We start from the raw sequence: 18,494 nt of genomic DNA, 5'->3' as shown, positions 1-18,494 counted from the left end.
TAGCCTATCCGACGTGCCTCCAACAGAATGACATGCTAATGTTAGTTTTTTCGATAGGCGTAGCAGCTCTAAGTTGTTCTGCTGCAGTTATTGGTTGGTTGTTAGATAAATATGGAACCAGAGTAACGCGAATTATTATCATGTAAGTTGATAACGTATTCAAACGTATTCATATGCTGTTTCATGAACGGATCTAGGAAATTTGGAAGGCCGGGTTCCAGAAGAGAAGAGGCATTATTCGGATAGAGCGAGAAAACAAAAGAAAATTGACCGCATATTTTCATCGTTCGTTTAGCCATACAGAAAATATTTTAGTATAGCCCGAATCAGCCACCATAGTGCATAATGATGAATAAATGTATTTTTTAAATTTTCCTTTCAGCATTACATATGCCAGTGGCTGTTTAATGTTGGGTTTTGCAAGTCCGGGTACGTAAATTACAATAACTTTTGATTTAGACTTTCTAGGTTTGTAACAGGGGTTACAGTTTTGCAACCCCCAATTTTATTTCAACTATGTAAATTGAGCAAAAAAATCCGTTTTCTTGAATCAATATTTTCGCTTGACAAGGCAGGGATTGGGGCCCAGAAGCAGTGATACGGTCCTGATATTTCGTCAACCTGCTCAATGATCGGAAAATTTGTGCATACAGATGTTCCTGTCCTCGTATTTCCTGGGTTAGCTGGTATTGGTATCGGAGGCATAGGCTTGCTTGCAACTAATATGCAGGTACGTCATGGTACAAATCATAATTTCATTTGAACAACAGCACGCTTTTGAATATTTTTGATAGTGATATAATTGTGTTTTGTTTAAAGAAAAAATTGTAATTTTCTTTTTAGATTGGCAATTATTTTGATACAGCTCGTTTAACGGTTGTTACGTTATACAATTCTTCGTTTGACATTTCCAGTTTTGTAATGTTAATTATGAAGGTAATCAATAAGTTAATTTCTTGCCGATTAATCACACAACCTTAAGTTCCTAGGATGCCACAGAACCGCATCCCTTTCATTTTGCTGAGGCCTTTTCTAATTAGTTGGAGAGCGGGGTATTTTTTCAACAAAACGTTGGGAGGGCGAAGAGAAAAAAATGAAAAGGAAAATACATTTTTTCTTATTATTTGAGCATTTTCCATCCCAGAAGGACTTCAGAAAAAAGGAGTGAAAATTGTGATGAATTTCATTCAAATGATAGGAGACAAGTAATTAAAAAGGCTTACTGCTCGGATAGCGAGCTTACCTTAATCGCCATTAATAGCACACTTTATCTGCGTTGAGACGATGATATAAAGAGAATCCCACAATAATAACGAAAATTTAAGTCCGAAAATGATTCCTTGAGTAGTTTATTCAAGATTTTGTAATGTCAGTTTATGTTGTGATTATCAAGTGGAATCATTCTTGCAGCATTTGCACGGCAAAGGTGTGAAACGATTACACTATTTCATTGTTCTGTGCGTATTGAGTGTGGTGATGGTGTCGATAAGCACATTCGCCCTGCTTCCTAAGTTCAAAGTTTTCCCGAAAGATCATCAGCGAGGAAGTGATAAGAATCGTTCGAACGACGACGCAGACCCCAAAGTAGGATATATAGCTGGTACAGTTTCAGTCGAAGATGCGAGTAACCAAACGAACGAAATACAAACTTCTTACGAACCGAAAGGTTAGACTGCATTGCTGAAAGTACTGCATATTAGGATTTCATATTATCAGCCCACAACTCATTTAACACCGGTTTCATTTTACAGTTGATGAACGTAAGGTGAAAGCTTTGACATATTATTTGTTCAGTAGAGTCTATCTATTAGAATTGATGTGGGAGGCTATAATTCAACTACAATTCTTCTATTATATGGGCACTTTAAACCCAATGCTCACCCGCTTCACTAAAAACGATGTTGATAAAGGTAGGCCTAATTGATACGCAAAACCGCAAAATACCCAGTAATAACAGTTATACTATGTGTTTGATGTTTTACAGTGAGTTTTTTCACGAATATATTTTCCTATATTCTGCTTGGCGGCATATTTCTTGGACCATTGGAAGGACTATTTTTGCACTTGGAGAAGAAACGTCTTCACCGTATGTATTTAAGTCTATTTTCTATATACATGTATGTAAAGCTTGCCATAATTGTCTTCTATGATCTTATCATGTACAGTGATCTGTTTGAATCGGCCACCAAGTACCTGGCAATATAGAACACAGGTAACAATGCCAGAGGAAAAATCAGGCAAAAATACCAGAAGGAAATATGCAGAGATTATTTACTGTAACATGAGAATTTGTAAACATTTAACATGACATTCACATACTGCATGCACAGTTGAAATATTGTGAATCCGTAATTCATAAAAGACAAATAGACAATTAAAACATGAGAATGTATTAACATTGAACACGATAGTCCTATTTAGAATGCAGGTAAAAATCCCTCTCGGTTATAAGCAAAGATCTACCGAGTACACATCCCCTGAGTAAAAGATCCCCAAATCCTTAGGTTGTATATACATGCAAGTTAAAAAGTGGGGGATTTTTACCCACTTTTAAGAATTGGGGATATTTTCCCCGTAAAAATCCTACTGGAATCCCGAGAAAAAACTTCTTCTAGCAAAAATCCCCCCAAAGTTCAGTTTTCAATCAAATTAGAATACAAATCTTAGGTGAAAATTAGAGCATGACATTTTTCAGAACAATATTTAGGAATACAGGTACATAGATCTTGTGGGATTTTTACTGGGGGATTATTTACCTGTTTCCTCTTATTCACACTAGATGACATTTAGATACAACATATTTCTAGATTATTGTAAATTAGAAAAATGAATGCATTGTTGCGATCAATAAATTTCATGTATCTAAAATAATATCAAATCAACAATGAAATGAATAGTTTAGGAGACGATTTGACACCCAAGTTTTTTTATGATAAATCGAATCAAAAGTTTCTGGGAATCACTTGTTTGATTTCAGTTTGAACACTTATGTCCGTACTGAAAAAAACGCAACAATTTCCTTTTGGCATTTTTCCTCTGGTGTTTTTACACCCCTGGCATTTTTATTCTGCTGGCGCATACAGACATTGTACACATCTTGCATTTCGTTTTCCCAAGTGCTGCTTCATGTTTTATTGAATAAGAAAGTCGTTTTGATGTTGATACGTAATTCAAAATTCGTGAACCGTCGGACTCGTGACGTGTAACCTTTTTTACACCGCTGGCATTTTTTGACGCCTTATAAAACGTTACCATTATGAAACCTAAACAATGTTAACCATTCAGCGTCATTTTACAAACGACAACCGTAAATCGATGTGCAAAACGTCACAGGTTTATGTGTACACATACAAGCTATTTGGCAAAATATTATTGATAAAGATGTAGAATGGCTCCCTTTGATTATATAATGACGTCTATTTGAACGTCGAAATGTTATATTGCATTGAATATCATGAGAAGACGTATTGTAATAGTAAAGGATGTATGATTATATCAGGAGCGGCAGGCATAAATAGAAATGATAAGTAAATCGGATTATTCGGTTAAATGGCGGATGTATACACGATTTGGAAGTCTGATATAAAAGTCAGACCCTGACATGGGGATGCTAGTGGAATGACGAAGCTATCTACGATCTGAGTAGGGCCGGCGTGAATTTCATCGGCGGCTACAAGCGGTCTATATAAAAACGTGTTAACATATAATTTCAATATTCAAATGTTTTAGAAAATATGTTCGATACAAGGGGTATGCAAGTTTCATGAGATTAGCAATTTATAATAGCATAGCTGCCATATACGGCTCCGCGTCCATTGATGGTGTATAAGGTGACAATTCAATTCAATACTTTATTGATCATTATTACATTGAAATTCCGGGATAAAATTTAAAAAACTTACAAATCTTAAAATAAGAAAATACAAAATACAAGACACACGGTTAATTCATACAGAATAACATGAATAAGTTCTTTAAATGACAATGTCTACTTCAACCCAGACTCAAGTCTAGGATATCGAGTGACAGCCAAACCGGGCCCCAGGACCGGGCCGGCTGGCTACACGATATGCTCAACGTCATGATGAAGCAAACATCCAAAGAACTCTTTCTTCAACCATGGAGGTAATGAGGTTGCAAACCAGCTTAGAGGCAAAAGTGAATCGAAGTCGGCCACAAGTTGACAATTTTTTTAAAATTAGACCAGTTGAAGACTGTATCATCTACCCAATCGCCAAATCTCATAATTCCCCAAATTTCTTAAAACTTCGATTTCAAATTTGCAATTCCACATTAGCTTCTCCCAGAAATTCTACATTTTTTCGCAGGCGTCAAATAATTTATTAAAGTTAATTTTCTTGTTACCTCTGCTGGCGCATACCAACATTGTACACATCTTGCATTTCGATATTGATACATAATTCACAATATTTGAATGAAAATTGTCTTGTTTTTATTTCTATTACAATTTTACAGGTGATAATCCGAATTATTATGATCAGATAAGACCAGCTGCATTACCTCAGGCGTTCTGTAGTTTTGTTTGTTTGTTACTGTCGGTACTAGTTTTGATTCCTGTTGAAGGTCTACTTTACGTACAGTTCATCTCTATCGTTGTATTCAGAGCGTTTCTCTACGGTCTGGGTGGAGCGTTCCTATTCATGGCGTAAGTACTGGTTAGTTATGAAGTTATTAGATAGCTGAAATAACACGGAGACGATTTGGCCCTGCTGGACCGGATCACATCAAAGTCAAATTTGGCCCGTGCCTAATTACAGAGCGCGTCCACACGCAAACCACTCACTCGATACATAATAATGCAGTGGCAAAGCGAAGCTAGTCACTTCCGGGTGGAGTCAGTAGAAATTCACGTACGCAAATGTGACGTCACCCGTGCTAGAAATGCGGTCAGTCACACCTGGAACCAGTAGTAATTCAAACGCAATCATTTTGCCCCCTGCTAAAATTTGGCTCGGGCCTGGTCCGACGTTTTTGGTGGGGCCAAATTCGGACCCCGTGTGAACGGTGAACGGCCCGGGGCATAAACGCTCGGATGATCGCAGCTGATAGGAGTTTCATCTTTTCATTTCTGATGCTAATAACCGTAGATTCCCAGTGGAACATTTTGGTCGATTGTACGGAACTTTGAGGATTGTAAATGGTGGGATCATAGGAATGCTTCAGTATCCTTTGTTTAAATGGGGAGAAGGACCACCTATTAATTACCTACCAGTAAGTATATACCCGTCCCACTTAATTTCTATGAAATGTTACACGGTACTGCTGATTAGAAACATGCCATGCCTGAATTAAACTGTGAAGGCACATCTCCATCGACTTATAGTGCCCCAATTTATCACCGATCCAACTTATCGCATATATAACCCTAGAAATTTAGGGAAGGTGCAAGAAAGTCCCGTTAATGTAGTTAAATTGTTTTAAATGTGTATAAACATCTATAAAATATATACATGTATTTGAAATTTTTATTTCGAATTTTAGCCATCGCTATTTATGATAGTTGGCGTCGTATTGTCATTTCTACAACCTTTATCTGTGATGTTCGGGGAAAGAATCGATCAACTGACACGGCGGTGTAGGCCTATAAAACAACAACACATTTCAACCTCGTGATTCCATTTTGTATACTAACTAGCCAATATTTGCAGTGTAGATTTAATCGTGTATCTTTTGTAAAATTAAAGCAAAGAAATGGAATTGGCCAAAATTATGATTTTGTGTACTTGTCTAACGGAGGAAAAATCTAACTTTTCTCAAACCTTAATACCATCCACATGTTTTAAGTTGAAACATGAATGGTTATACTAGGAATTCTTACTCATTGGACTTACTTAATTGGATGACTATAGGAACTGCCAAGATTTCAGATAGTTTACGTGGTTCCAGGTTCCCTTTTGTATACTAAGTCAATATTTACAGTATAGATTCAATCATGTATCTTATGTAAATTGAAGCAAAGAAATGGTATTGACCAAAATCATAATTTTCTGTACTGGTCTAACGGAGGAAAAAATCATACCGTGCGCGTCTGACCGTGAACACTAGAAGATCTCGTTTTCCACTTCGCTGGAGTCCACTCTGATCAAGGCGCCTTCGGAACTAGGCATCGACTGAACTTCATTCAGACAAAGAAGTCAAATTACCTCATTCATTCGTGTGTATTTTTCATTGGATTGTCAGGACCCGTGGGAATTCACTCAAAATATCACCGCGCTAAACAGACCTGTCAATTCAGATCCCGATCTCGACAAAATGGCACGCGCTGCCGAGTGCGAGGTCTCGTAATTATTGTTTATTCCTATTAACTGTAAACTTAATCTATCTGTCGTAAGTGAAGAATTCTATATTCATTCATAGAAGTTCTTAAACAACTGCTGTTGCATCTTAATAACCGTCCGTGATGATCGTCAACCTGGTCACATTTATTTGAATAGATAAAATGAATTCTAGTCCACATGAACAGGTAATTGTTAACTATTTCTTATCATCGTTACTAATCTCATTTTTTCCTATACGTATAGGCTCGAGCTCTTTCATCATCTAAACTTACTCAAAAATATAACTTTTCTCAAACCTGTAATTGTAAAATGTGAAATAAATGAACTTGAACATAAAAACTTGTATCTTTATCGATGCGTCTTAAGCTTGATCATCAAAAATGGCACATCTTTTAAGTTAAAACAGTAGAATGTATGGTTATACCTCGGAGATTAGGAAATGCCAAACACAGTAGATCGAACTTACTTAATTCGGATGACTAGGGACTGCCAGGCAAAATTTCTGCTCCAAATAAAGAAGTTTCCAGTTTCTATGCGCCATTTTGTGGCAGTCCCTCGAGGTCCCCATTGTTGCGATAATTTGCGCTCATTTTTAAAACATAAGTTTGGATTGAATATCACATAGTTCTGCAGTCCCTTGGTCGATGAACTTAATTTATACACCATTTTAAAGGAAATGAAATGCAGATATTTGTTGGCGATTCTTGAAATTTTTGAATGCAACAATTGAGAACAGTGACGATGTGAGTCCATGGACCGCATATCTTAACGGCGCGTAAAAGAAATCGCAATACTTATTGATTTTGAAATATCTAAGTATCTCTTGAAGCTGTATTTTCTATTTTTATAGAGGTTGAAAAGGGTTATTTGCAGTTTAAGCCTGCGTTAAAATCTTTTGAATATCTTTGCTGACGACTGATCTGTACCCGCTTGAGTTTGAGATCACGCACAAAAGGGGTCTCCAACTGCGCATTGCAATTTCACTGAACATTGAGATTTGCGACAAGAAATCTTTAAATGCAATTTGATTTCTTCACATTTTCCATGGGGATATTTTGAGATTATAATCCATAACTTGTTTGTACTGTATTTTGGCGGGGGCAATTTGATTAGCCTGTTTCGGGATCCGGTTTGTCCCGCTTTGAAGTTTGAAAGGCCCAGTTGGGGAATTGTCGCATGCAGCCCGTCCAGCCTAGCGCCGATTTTGTGTTCGGTGAAATCATAGGCCCAAAACGTTTTAGAGTCCATGGTGAAATGTGCCAGTCAATTTAAACGCTTAGGACATATTTCAACACATATCTCTCTCCCTCTGGTAATCCCTCATCCTGGGATCATACGATGAATTTACTGAATCTCAACCTTCTTGCTGGAAAACATCGACCAGATAACCTTACTGATATAAAATTCCAATATTATATTTGAAGGGGTTCCTGTCCCCAATTTGATATTCTGTTTTAGGGGGTCAACGTCCAGTTGGGCTACTTAAAGCTGCGCCGCATATTCAAAATTATATAAAAACTTAGATTTTGTTCTAGTGTCCATCCATGAGTGATACATTCTGTTGGAAAGCAAATTAGGCTCTCAACTAGGCCACCTTTGCAACCAACACAGAACGTCCCCACTCTTACAAGAAATCCTTCAATTTCCCAACGCTACAAAACTCAAATTCCTCAAAGCACTCAAAGTCCATTTTTAACCATACGAAAATAAAGGTAATATATAACCATAAGAAGCAATATTAATGATATCAAACCAGTATAAAATCTTATTTTTGCGATTTCTTTTCGCAAATCTCAATGTTCGGTGAAATGGCGGTGCGCAGTGGGAGACCCCTTTTGCGCGTAATCTCAACTCAAGCGGGTACAGATCAGTCCTCAGGAAAGATATTCAAAACATTTTAAAGCAGGCCTAAACTGCAAATAACCCTCTTTAACCTATGTGAAAATTGGAAATATAGCTTCAAGATATACTTAGATATTTCAGAATTAATAAATATCGCGATTTCTTTTACGCGCGGTTAAGATATGCGGTCCTTGGTTTCATATCGTCACTGTTCTCAATTGCTGCGTTCAAAAAATCCAAGAATCACCATCAAATATTTGCATTTCATTTCCATTAAAATGGTGTATAAATTAAGTTCATCGAGCAAGGGACTGCAGAACTATATGATATTCAATCTAAACTTATGTTTTGAAAATGAGCGCAAATAATCGCAACAATGGGGACCTCGAGGGACCGCTACAAAATGGCGCCTAGAAACTGGAAACTTCTTTATTAAGTAAAATCCGATTTGTCAATCACTGATCACGCGTCACAATCACGATTCATCATTCATCCGTTGATAATAAAATGACTTGTTCTGTTATGACACTTTGTACACTTAATTTACGATATACATACATCACAATACACGCGAGGTCAGGTTCAAGTTAAGTTAAGTTAAGTTAAGTCTATTGCTCCACAATTAACTCATTGCACAGAGTTAAACATACAATACAATATATTTATAGAAAAGAAAAAGCAAAAGAGAAAAATTAGAAAAATTACAATACACGTATATACACATAATAACAATACGGCGAACATGACAGATATTAATAGAATAATTGCAAACCTTTTTTGATATATATCGCCAAATTGAGAAGGAGTGATCCAGATAAGTTGAACAGATTTTGGAGTTGGCTTTGGTGTGGGGAGCGCCAGAAATATCTAGGGATGAATTCAGTTCTTAAATTTTGTGAAAATGGACACACTAAAAGAAAATGAAATTCGTCACCAACCACTCCCATATTACACTTAGTGCATATTCTTTCATTTCGCTCAATATGGCGATATCTACCCTCCTCTATAGATAACCTATGATTGGAGCATCTGAAACGGCACATCTCTACACGGATGTTTAAAGGGATGGAAGTTAAATAATCTTCAAATTTGAAACCGGCTTGATGTTTAAATTTTCTGTAAGATGCAGCAATTGGTGATTCATTGATTTTCGCGTGCCAGTCTTGGGTATACTGGTCAGTCAGTCTTTGTCGCAAAGAGCAGTTAGGTGGTTGATGTCAGGGACTGCCTGGTTCTCCCAGAAGTAACCGAGGCCATTTCTCACAAGGATATTCTTAACATGACAAATCCATTATTAGATTGTCCATTGATGTGCATGTAATAACCATGTTTATATATTAACGAAGAAATATTGTTTGTTTCATTGACTAATTTGGCCCAGAATTTCACCATTCTGATTTTAACAAAAATATCCAAGGGGTGGCGTCCCAGTTCACCATCGATGAAAATACTAGGGGTGGATCGCTTTACTCTAAGTATGTACTGAAAAAAGATAACTGGACTCCTTCAAGTACCTGGGGGTTTTCAAAACCCCAAATTTCGCAGCCAAACAATAAAATTGGTAATACCATGCTATCGAAAAGTTTTAAAGTTATATCTAAGTAGGGAGTGCTCGCTGGCCTTCTTTAGTACAAAAAATAACGATTTCCTTGCTTGCTCCGCTAGAGTTTTACGACATTGAACAAAGGATCCTGTATAAGAAAAAATTATACCCAGGTGTTTATAACTATCAACTATTTCCAGTTTCTGGCCGTTTATAAAGAAATCAGGTAAGATCCGTAACCGTCGTTTAGAAAAAATCATCACTTTCGTCTTATCACAATTAATACATAATTTCCATTTTTTACAGTAGGCATACAGGTTATCAATTAAATGCTGAAGTCCTTGTGGACTATCGGCGAATAGGACCGTATTATCGGCGTAAATGAGTACGCTTAAGTTTAAGCCACACATTGTTCTGCAGACCGGGTATATATCATATATATTAGGTCAAATTTCGGCTAATCTCGTAAAAAAATCAATGTCCCCATTGAATTCGACAAGAAGCGATTTCTGCTGTGCGTAATATCTATATGCTCAAAACGCATTCAAAGTAATATCACACGCACAATCTAAGCGTGAGCATGGAGAATTATCACCGTAATGAACGTCTAAGGAACTTGGTTTCGTTTCTATTTGGATGGTTCGAATGTTTAATATTTGCTGGCAGCATATTCGGCTGGGTGCCATTAGTTTTTGTCCTTAAGCAAGACGGAGTCTATAGCCATTTGTGCAACATCGGTCTAAAAAACGGTAGCGATACGGCGAGTGATTCGGAATCATTTGCAGAGATTGTGACTAAAGATGACAACAATGCGAGTGTAGCCTATCCGACGTGCCTCCAACAGAATGACATGCTAATGTTAGTGTTTTCGATAGGCGTAGCAGCTCTAAGTTGTTCTGCTGCAGTTATTGGTTGGTTGTTAGATAAATATGGAACCAGAGTAACGCGAATTATTATCATGTAAGTTGATAACGTATTCAAACGTATTCATATGCTGTTTCATGAACGGATCTAGGAAATTTGGAAGGCCGGGTTCCAGAAGAGAAGAGGCATTATTCGGATAGAGCGAGAAAACAAAAGAAAATTGACCGCATATTTTCATCGTTCGTTTAGCCATACAGAAAATATTTTAGTATAGCCCGAATCAGCCACCGTAGTGCATAATGATTTTTTAAATTTTCCTTTCAGCATTACATATGCCAGTGGCTGTTTAATGTTGGGTTTTGCAAGTCCGGGTACGTAAATTACAATAACTTTTGATTTAGACTTTCTAGGTTTGTAACAGGGGTTACAGTTTTGCAACCCCCAATTTTATTTCAACTATGTAAATTGAGCAAAAAAATCCGTTTTCTTGAATCAATATTTTCGCTTGACAAGGCAGGGATTGGGCCCAGAAGCAGTGATACGGTCCTGATATTTCGGCAACCTGCTCAATGATCGGAAAATTTGTGCATACAGATGTTCCTGTCCTCGTATTTCCTGGGTTAGCTGGTATTGGTATCGGAGGCATAGGCTTGCTTGCAACTAATATGCAGGTACGTCATGGTACAAATCATAATTTCATTTGAACAACAGCACGCTTTTGAATATTTTTGATAGTGATATAATTGTGTTTTGTTTAAAGAAAAAATTGTAATTTTCTTTTTAGATTGGCAATTATTTTGATACAGCTCGTTTAACGGTTGTTACGTTATACAATTCTTCGTTTGACATTTCCAGTTTTGTAATGTTAATTATGAAGGTAATCAATAAGTTAATTTCTTGCCGATTAATCACACAACCTTAAGTTCCTAGGATGCCACAGAACCGCATCCCTTTCATTTTGCTGAGGCCTTTTCTAATTAGTTGGAGAGCGGGGTATTTTTTCAACAAAACGTTGGGAGGGCGAAGAGAAAAAATGAAAAGGAAAATACATTTTTTTCTTATTATTTGAGCATTTTCCATCCCAGAAGGACTTCAGAAAAAAGGAGTGAAAATTGTGATGAATTTTATTCAAATGATAGGAGACAAGTAATTAAAAAGGCTTACTGCTCGGATAGCGAGCTTACCTTAATCGCCATTAATAGCACACTTTATCTGCGTTGAGACGATGATATAAAGAGAATCCCACAATAATAACGAAAATTTAAGTCCGAAAATGATTCCTTGAGTAGTTTATTCAAGATTTTGTAATGTCAGTTTATGTTGTGATTATCAAGTGGAATCATTCTTGCAGCATTTGCACGGCAAAGGTGTGAAACGATTACACTATTTCATTGTTCTGTGCGTATTGAGTGTGGTGATGGTGTCGATAAGCACATTCGCCCTGCTTCCTAAGTTCAAAGTTTTCCCGAAAGATCATCAGCGAGGAAGTGATAAGAATCGTTCGAACGACGACGCAGACCCCAAAGTAGGATATATAGCTGGTACAGTTTCAGTCGAAGATGCGAGTAACCAAACGAACGAAATACAAACTTCTTACGAACCGAAAGGTTAGACTGCATTGCTGAAAGTACTGCATATTAGGATTTCATATTATCAGCCCACAACTCATTTAACACCGGTTTCATTTTACAGTTGATGAACGTAAGGTGAAAGCTTTGACATATTATTTGTTCAGTAGAGTCTATCTATTAGAATTGATGTGGGAGGCTATAATTCAACTACAATTCTTCTATTATATGGGCACTTTAAACCCAATGCTCACCCGCTTCACTAAAAACGATGTTGATAAAGGTAGGCCTAATTGATACGCAAAACCGCAAAATACCCAGTAATAACAGTTATACTATGTGTTTGATGTTTTACAGTGAGTTTTTTCACGAATATATTTTCCTATATTCTGCTTGGCGGCATATTTCTTGGACCATTGGAAGGACTATTTTTGCACTTGGAGAAGAAACGTCTTCACCGTATGTATTTAAGTCTATTTTCTATATACATGTATGTAAAGCTTGCCATAATTGTCTTCTATGATCTTATCATGTACAGTGATCTGTTTGAATCGGCCACCAAGTACCTGGCAATATAGAACACAGGTAACAATGCCAGAGGAAAAATCAGGCAAAAATACCAGAAGGAAATATGCAGAGATTACTGTAACATGAGAATTTGTAAACATTAAACATGACATTCACATACTGCATGCACAGTTGAAATATTGTGAATCCGTAATTCATAAAAGACAAATAGACAATTAAAACATGAGAATGTATTAACATTGAACACGATAGTCTTATTTAGAATGCAGGTAAAAATCCCTCTCGGTTATAAGCAAAGATCTACCGAGTACACATCCCCTGAGTAAAAGATCCCCAAATCCTTAGGTTGTATATACATGCAAGTTAAAAGTGGGGGATTTTTACCCACTTTGAAGAATTGGGGATATTTTCCCCGTAAAAATCCTACTGGAATCCCGAGAAAAAACTTCTTCTAGCAAAAATCCCCCCAAAGTTCAGTTTTCAATCAAATTAGAATACAAATCTTAGGTGAAAATTAGAGCATGACATTTTTCAGAACAATATTTAGGAATACAGGTACATAGATCTTGTGGGATTTTTACTGGGGGATTATTTACCTGTTTCCTCTTATTCACACTAGATGACATTTAGATACAACATATTTCTAGATTATTGTAAATTAGAAAAATTGATGCATTGTTGCGATCAATAAATTTCCTGTAATCTAAAATAATATCAAATCAACAATGAAATGAATAGTTTAGGAGACGATTTGACACCCAAGTTTTTTATGATAAATCGAATCAAAAGTTTCTGGGAATCACTTGTTTGATTTCAGTTTGAACACTTATGTCCGTACTGAAAAAAACGCAACAATCTCCTTTTGGCATTTTTCCTCTGGTGTTTTTACACCCCTGGCATTTTTATTCTGCTGGCGCATACAGACATTGTACACATCTTGCATTTCTTTTTCCCAAGTGCTGCTTCATGTTTTATTGAATAAGAAAGTCGTTTTGATGTTGATACGTAATTCAAAATTCGTGAACCGTCGGACTCGTGACGTGTAACCTTTTTTACACCGCTGGCATTTTTTGACGCCTTATAAAACGTTACCATTATGAAACCTAAACAATGTTAACCATTCAGCGTCATTTTACAAACGACAACCGTAAATCGATGTGCAAAACGTCACAGGTTTATGTGTACACATACAAGCTATTTGGCAAAATATTATTGATAAAGATGTAGAATGGCTCCCTTTGATTATATAATGACGTCTATTTGAACGTCGAAATGTTATATTGCATTGAATATCATGAGAAGACGTATTGTAATAGTAAAGGATGTATGATTATATCAGGAGCGGCAGGCATAAATAGAAATGATAAGTAAATCGGATTATTCGGTTAAATGGCGGATGTATACACGATTTGGAAGTCTGATATAAAAGTCAGACCCTGACATGGGGATGCTAGTGGAATGACGAAGCTATCTACGATCTGAGTAGGGCCGGCGTGAATTTCATCGGCGGCTACAAGCGGTCTATATAAAAACGTGTTAACATATAATTTCAATATTCAAATGTTTTAGAAAATATGTTCGATACAAGGGGTATGCAAGTTTCATGAGATTAGCAATTTATAATAGCATAGCTGTCATATACGGCTCCGCGTCCATTGATGGCATGTGTATAAGGTGACAATTCAATTCAATACTTTATTGATCATTATTACATTGAAATTCCGGGATAAAATTTAAAAAACTTACAAATCTTAAAATAAGAAAATACAAAATACAAGACACACGGTTAATTCATACAGAACAACATGAATAAGTTCTTTAAATGACAATGTCTACTTCAACCCAGACTCAAGTCTAGGATATCGAGTGACAGCCAAACCGGGCCCCAGGACCGGGCCGGCTGGCTACACGATATGCTCAACGTCATGATGAAGCAAACATCCAAAGAACTCTTTCTTCAACCATGGAGGTAATGAGGTTGCAAACCAGCTTAGAGGCAAAAGTGAATCGAAGTCGGCCACAAGTTGACAATTTTTTTAAAATTAGACCAGTTGAAGACTGTATCATCTACCCAATCGCCAAATCTCATAATTCCCCAAATTTCTTAAAACTTCGATTTCAAATTTGCAATTCCACATTAGCTTCTCCCAGAAATTCTACATTTTTTCGCAGGCGTCAAATAATTTATTAAAGTTAATTTTCTTGTTACCTCTGCTGGCGCATACCAACATTGTACACATCTTGCATTTCGATATTGATACATAATTCACAATATTTGAATGAAAATTGTCTTGTTTTTATTTCTATTACAATTTTACAGGTGATAATCCGAATTATTATGATCAGATAAGACCAGCTGCATTACCTCAGGCGTTCTGTAGTTTTGTTTGTTTGTTACTGTCGGTACTAGTTTTGATTCCTGTTGAAGGTCTACTTTACGTACAGTTCATCTCTATCGTTGTATTCAGAGCGTTTCTCTACGGTCTGGGTGGAGCGTTCCTATTCATGGCGTAAGTACTGGTTAGTTATGAAGTTATTAGATAGCTGAAATAACACGGAGACGATTTGGCCCTGCTGGGCCGGATCACATCAAAGTCAAATTTGGCCCGTGCCTAATTACAGAGCGCGTCCACACGCAAACCACTCACTCGATACATAATAATGCAGTGGCAAAGCGAAGCTAGTCACTTCCGGGTGGAGTCAGTAGAAATTCACGTACGCAAATGTGACGTCACCCGTGCTAGAAATGCGGTCAGTCACACCTGGAACCAGTAGTAATTCAAACGCAATCATTTTGCCCCCTGCTAAAATTTGGCTCGGGCCTGGTCCGACGTTTTTGGTGGGGCCAAATTCGGACCCCGTGTGAACGGTGAACGGCCCGGGGCATAAACGCTCGGATGATCGCAGCTGATAGGAGTTTCATCTTTTCATTTCTGATGCTAATAACCGTAGATTCCCAGTGGAACATTTTGGTCGATTGTACGGAACTTTGAGGATTGTAAATGGTGGGATCATAGGAATGCTTCAGTATCCATTGTTCAAATGGGGAGAAGGACCACCTATTGATTACCTACCAGTAAGTATATACCCGTCCCACTTTATTTCTATGAAATGTTACACGGTACTGCTGATTAGAAACATGCCATGCCTGAATTAAACTGTGAAGGCACATCTCCATCGACGCATAGTGCCCCAATTTATCACCGATCCAACTTATCGCATATATAACCCTAGAAATTTAGGGAAGGTGCAAGAAAGTCCCGTTAATGTAGTTAAATTGTTTTAAATGTGTATAAACATCTATAAAATATATACATGTATTTGAAATTTTTATTTCGAATTTTAGCCATCGCTATTTATGATAGTTGGCGTCGTATTGTCATTTCTACAACCTTTATCTGTGATGTTCGGGGAAAGAATCGATCAACTGACACGGCGGTGTAGGCCTATAAAACAACAAGGCATTTTAACCTCGTGATTCCCTTTTGGATACTAATTAGCCAATATTTGCAGTGTAGATTTAATCGTGTATCTTTTGTTGTAAAATTGAAGCAAAGAAATGGAATTGGCCAAAATTATGATTTTTTGTACTTGTCTAACGGAGGAAAAATCTAACTTTTCTCAAACCTGTAATTGTAAATGTCATTATGTTGTACATGTTCTTTTTTATGAAATAAATGAACTTGACATAAAAACTTAAACTTGTATCTAAATCGATACATCTTATGATCATCAATAAATGGCAGTCCCGAGTCATCCGAATTAAGTATAAAGTTAATCTACCATCCAGATGTTTTAAGTTAAAACATGAATGGTTATACTAGGAATTCTTACTCATTGGACTTACTTAATTGAATGACTATAGGAACTGCCAAGATTTCAGATAGTTTACGTGGTTCCAGGTTAAATGGACATCCGAATTAAATGAAATTGCCGGATTGAAAAGTCCGAGTTATACTGAATTATCATCATTATCATTGTCAGAATATATATGTCCTTTTCGGAATATGTATGAAGCGGACATGCCGCAATAATATTAGACATTCTACCATTACCTTAGTTTACGCCAGTTCAGTCAGGGATTCGCAATGATTTTCATTTTAGTAAATTGGACCTGCCATCTCCTAGTGAGGTGCCGACCAGCTGTGATCTCAGGGTCTTGAGCCCGATCTATAAAATGAGCCAATTCAATTTTTCTTTTTTCATCATTTAAAAATCGATTTACAAAGGATCAGTTTGGTAAAAAACGCCACGAAACGATTTATACAGACCGATCGCACGCAAATAGGTCTTAAGTGAGGTAGAGACCGGCAACCAGTCTACCCTGATTCGTTCCTGAAAATGGTAGGGTATGAAAGCCGGCCGCGGTCGCGGCCGCGGCCGCTGGTATGAAATACAGTCGCGGCCCCGGCCGCGGCCGCACAAATTGCGGCCGCTGGAATATCTCAATCGGAGGTCTTTATTTTGTAATGACGTTGTTATTGCCTTTTTTTATTTTGTAAGATTACCGTTAGTACTTATTCTCATTATTGCATGAATAAACTTATCTATATATATTTCAAAAACAAAAGATTTGTGTTGATTGAATTGAAATGTAAACTATACGAGTAAAATCCCACAATGAATGAATTAAGTGATAAAATGTTTATTGAAACATATAAGAAATATTTGGTGGTTACTACCACTCTTCTTCAGTCATTTTAGACTGAAGAAGGGTGGTTTCTACCACCCTTCTTCGAAATATTTCTTATATGTTTTAATAAACATTTTATCACTAAATTCATTCATTGTGGGATGGGATTTTACTCGTATCGTTTTATCACGGATATTGTGATCTGCAATTGATTCATCATGATACCCACGGATTTTCGATTGAAATGTAAACTATGCAACGCCTAATCACCACCCCTAATTGTGAAGTAATGGTTTGCAACCTAGGCAGAACCTTTAGGTTGCATAGCGGTACATCACAATTAGGCGTGGTGATTAGTAACAAGATTTTAAGGCTTATTAGAAGTCCCAATGTCCCTGGTTTAAATTTCCAAAATTAATTATTTACATATTACATATTTAACTAGTTCGGAATTCCATCACCTCAAGCCGTGCCGAAGGGGACGGGCGTTCGGGGCCAGCGAACGAACTCCCAAAAAATTCCCTAAAAGTAGTGCCCTTCAAAAAAAGTTAGCGCCAAAAAATTGTCAAGATTTTTCGAAATTTGGATTCAATTTTCATGCTTTTGGAAAATGAAAAGTAATTTCTTCTCAAATGATTTATTCAGGTACCCGGGCACTACATATTGATATATGCACTTCATATATATACGGTGAAAAGGTGCCCTTTTTAAATAGAACTGCCGCTCAAAAAGGCTCGGCACAGGCCTGCAATATTGTCCTTATTCAGCAGCGTTACGAAAGCAACACGTGGCGCATGGAAGAGTAACCACGAACATCCTTAAACCAGCAAGTATTATCGTTCTATGCTTTAATCTTTAATTTATTTGTATGAATTTCAGAAAGTGCCTTAAATGAAGAACGGAACAGTTTTCTCATTTCGACGCCACCTGTTGAACCAAAAGCAGGGGATTTTAGGGTATTAAAGATAAGGTTTTGCATTTTTATTAAATTGAGGATTTTTTCAAAATCGATTACAGTAGACACAAGTTTACAGCAATTTACTCTTTTATTTTTCAGAATGCTGAGGCAATTGCAAACGCCGTAACTCCAAAAATTATGCGCCAGCAACATTGTGATATCTTCAGATCATACGTTTCGAACCGTATATTGCATTACAGCTCGCGCAACTGCAACAAAATTTGTGAAATGTCATTTTGCAGTGAACCAACAAAAAAGG

The 18,494-nt window shown here is 37.0% G+C and overlaps 2 protein-coding genes across 2 annotated transcripts; both read left to right on the top strand.

Moving 5' to 3' along the window:
- The first annotated feature begins 1,476 nt into the window (after positions 1–1,476).
- LOC141898386 (equilibrative nucleobase transporter 1-like) lies at positions 1,477–4,670 on the top strand. Its single transcript, XM_074784244.1, has 4 exons — positions 1,477–1,666; positions 1,752–1,910; positions 1,985–2,086; positions 4,477–4,670. The coding sequence occupies exons 1-4, from the start codon at positions 1,477–1,479 to the stop codon at positions 4,668–4,670; spliced, it is 645 nt and encodes a 214-aa protein (XP_074640345.1).
- Positions 4,671–10,264: 5,594 nt separating this feature from the next.
- Positions 10,265–18,168, top strand: LOC141898385 (equilibrative nucleobase transporter 1-like). The gene is made up of 10 exons (XM_074784243.1): positions 10,265–10,624; positions 10,823–10,919; positions 11,143–11,219; positions 11,333–11,425; positions 11,900–12,155; positions 12,241–12,399; positions 12,474–12,575; positions 14,965–15,154; positions 15,597–15,720; positions 18,157–18,168. The coding sequence occupies exons 1-10, from the start codon at positions 10,265–10,267 to the stop codon at positions 18,166–18,168; spliced, it is 1,470 nt and encodes a 489-aa protein (XP_074640344.1).
- The last annotated feature ends 326 nt before the right edge of the window (positions 18,169–18,494 follow it).

The sequence above is a fragment of the Tubulanus polymorphus genome, chromosome 2, assembly GCF_964204645.1.
Source record: "Tubulanus polymorphus chromosome 2, tnTubPoly1.2, whole genome shotgun sequence".
Classification (NCBI taxonomy): Eukaryota; Metazoa; Nemertea; class Palaeonemertea; order Tubulaniformes; family Tubulanidae; genus Tubulanus; species Tubulanus polymorphus.
The sequence above is the reverse complement of the archived record's forward strand: the minus strand, read 5'-3'. Positions and strand labels throughout refer to the sequence as shown.

Excerpts from the sequence above, each read along its gene's own strand:
- LOC141898386 (XM_074784244.1), top strand. The coding sequence starts at position 1,477 with ATGGTGTCGATAAGCACATTCGCCCTGCTTCCTAAGTTCAAAGTTTTC. Across the intron at positions 1,667-1,751 it reads AACTTCTTACGAACCGAAAG|TTGATGAACGTAAGGTGAAA; the intron begins GTTAGACTGCAT and ends TTCATTTTACAG. Across the intron at positions 1,911-1,984 it reads TAAAAACGATGTTGATAAAG|TGAGTTTTTTCACGAATATA; the intron begins GTAGGCCTAATT and ends GATGTTTTACAG.
- LOC141898385 (XM_074784243.1), top strand. The coding sequence starts at position 10,265 with ATGGAGAATTATCACCGTAATGAACGTCTAAGGAACTTGGTTTCGTTT. Across the intron at positions 12,400-12,473 it reads TAAAAACGATGTTGATAAAG|TGAGTTTTTTCACGAATATA; the intron begins GTAGGCCTAATT and ends GATGTTTTACAG. Across the intron at positions 12,576-14,964 it reads GGAGAAGAAACGTCTTCACC|GTGATAATCCGAATTATTAT; the intron begins GTATGTATTTAA and ends ACAATTTTACAG.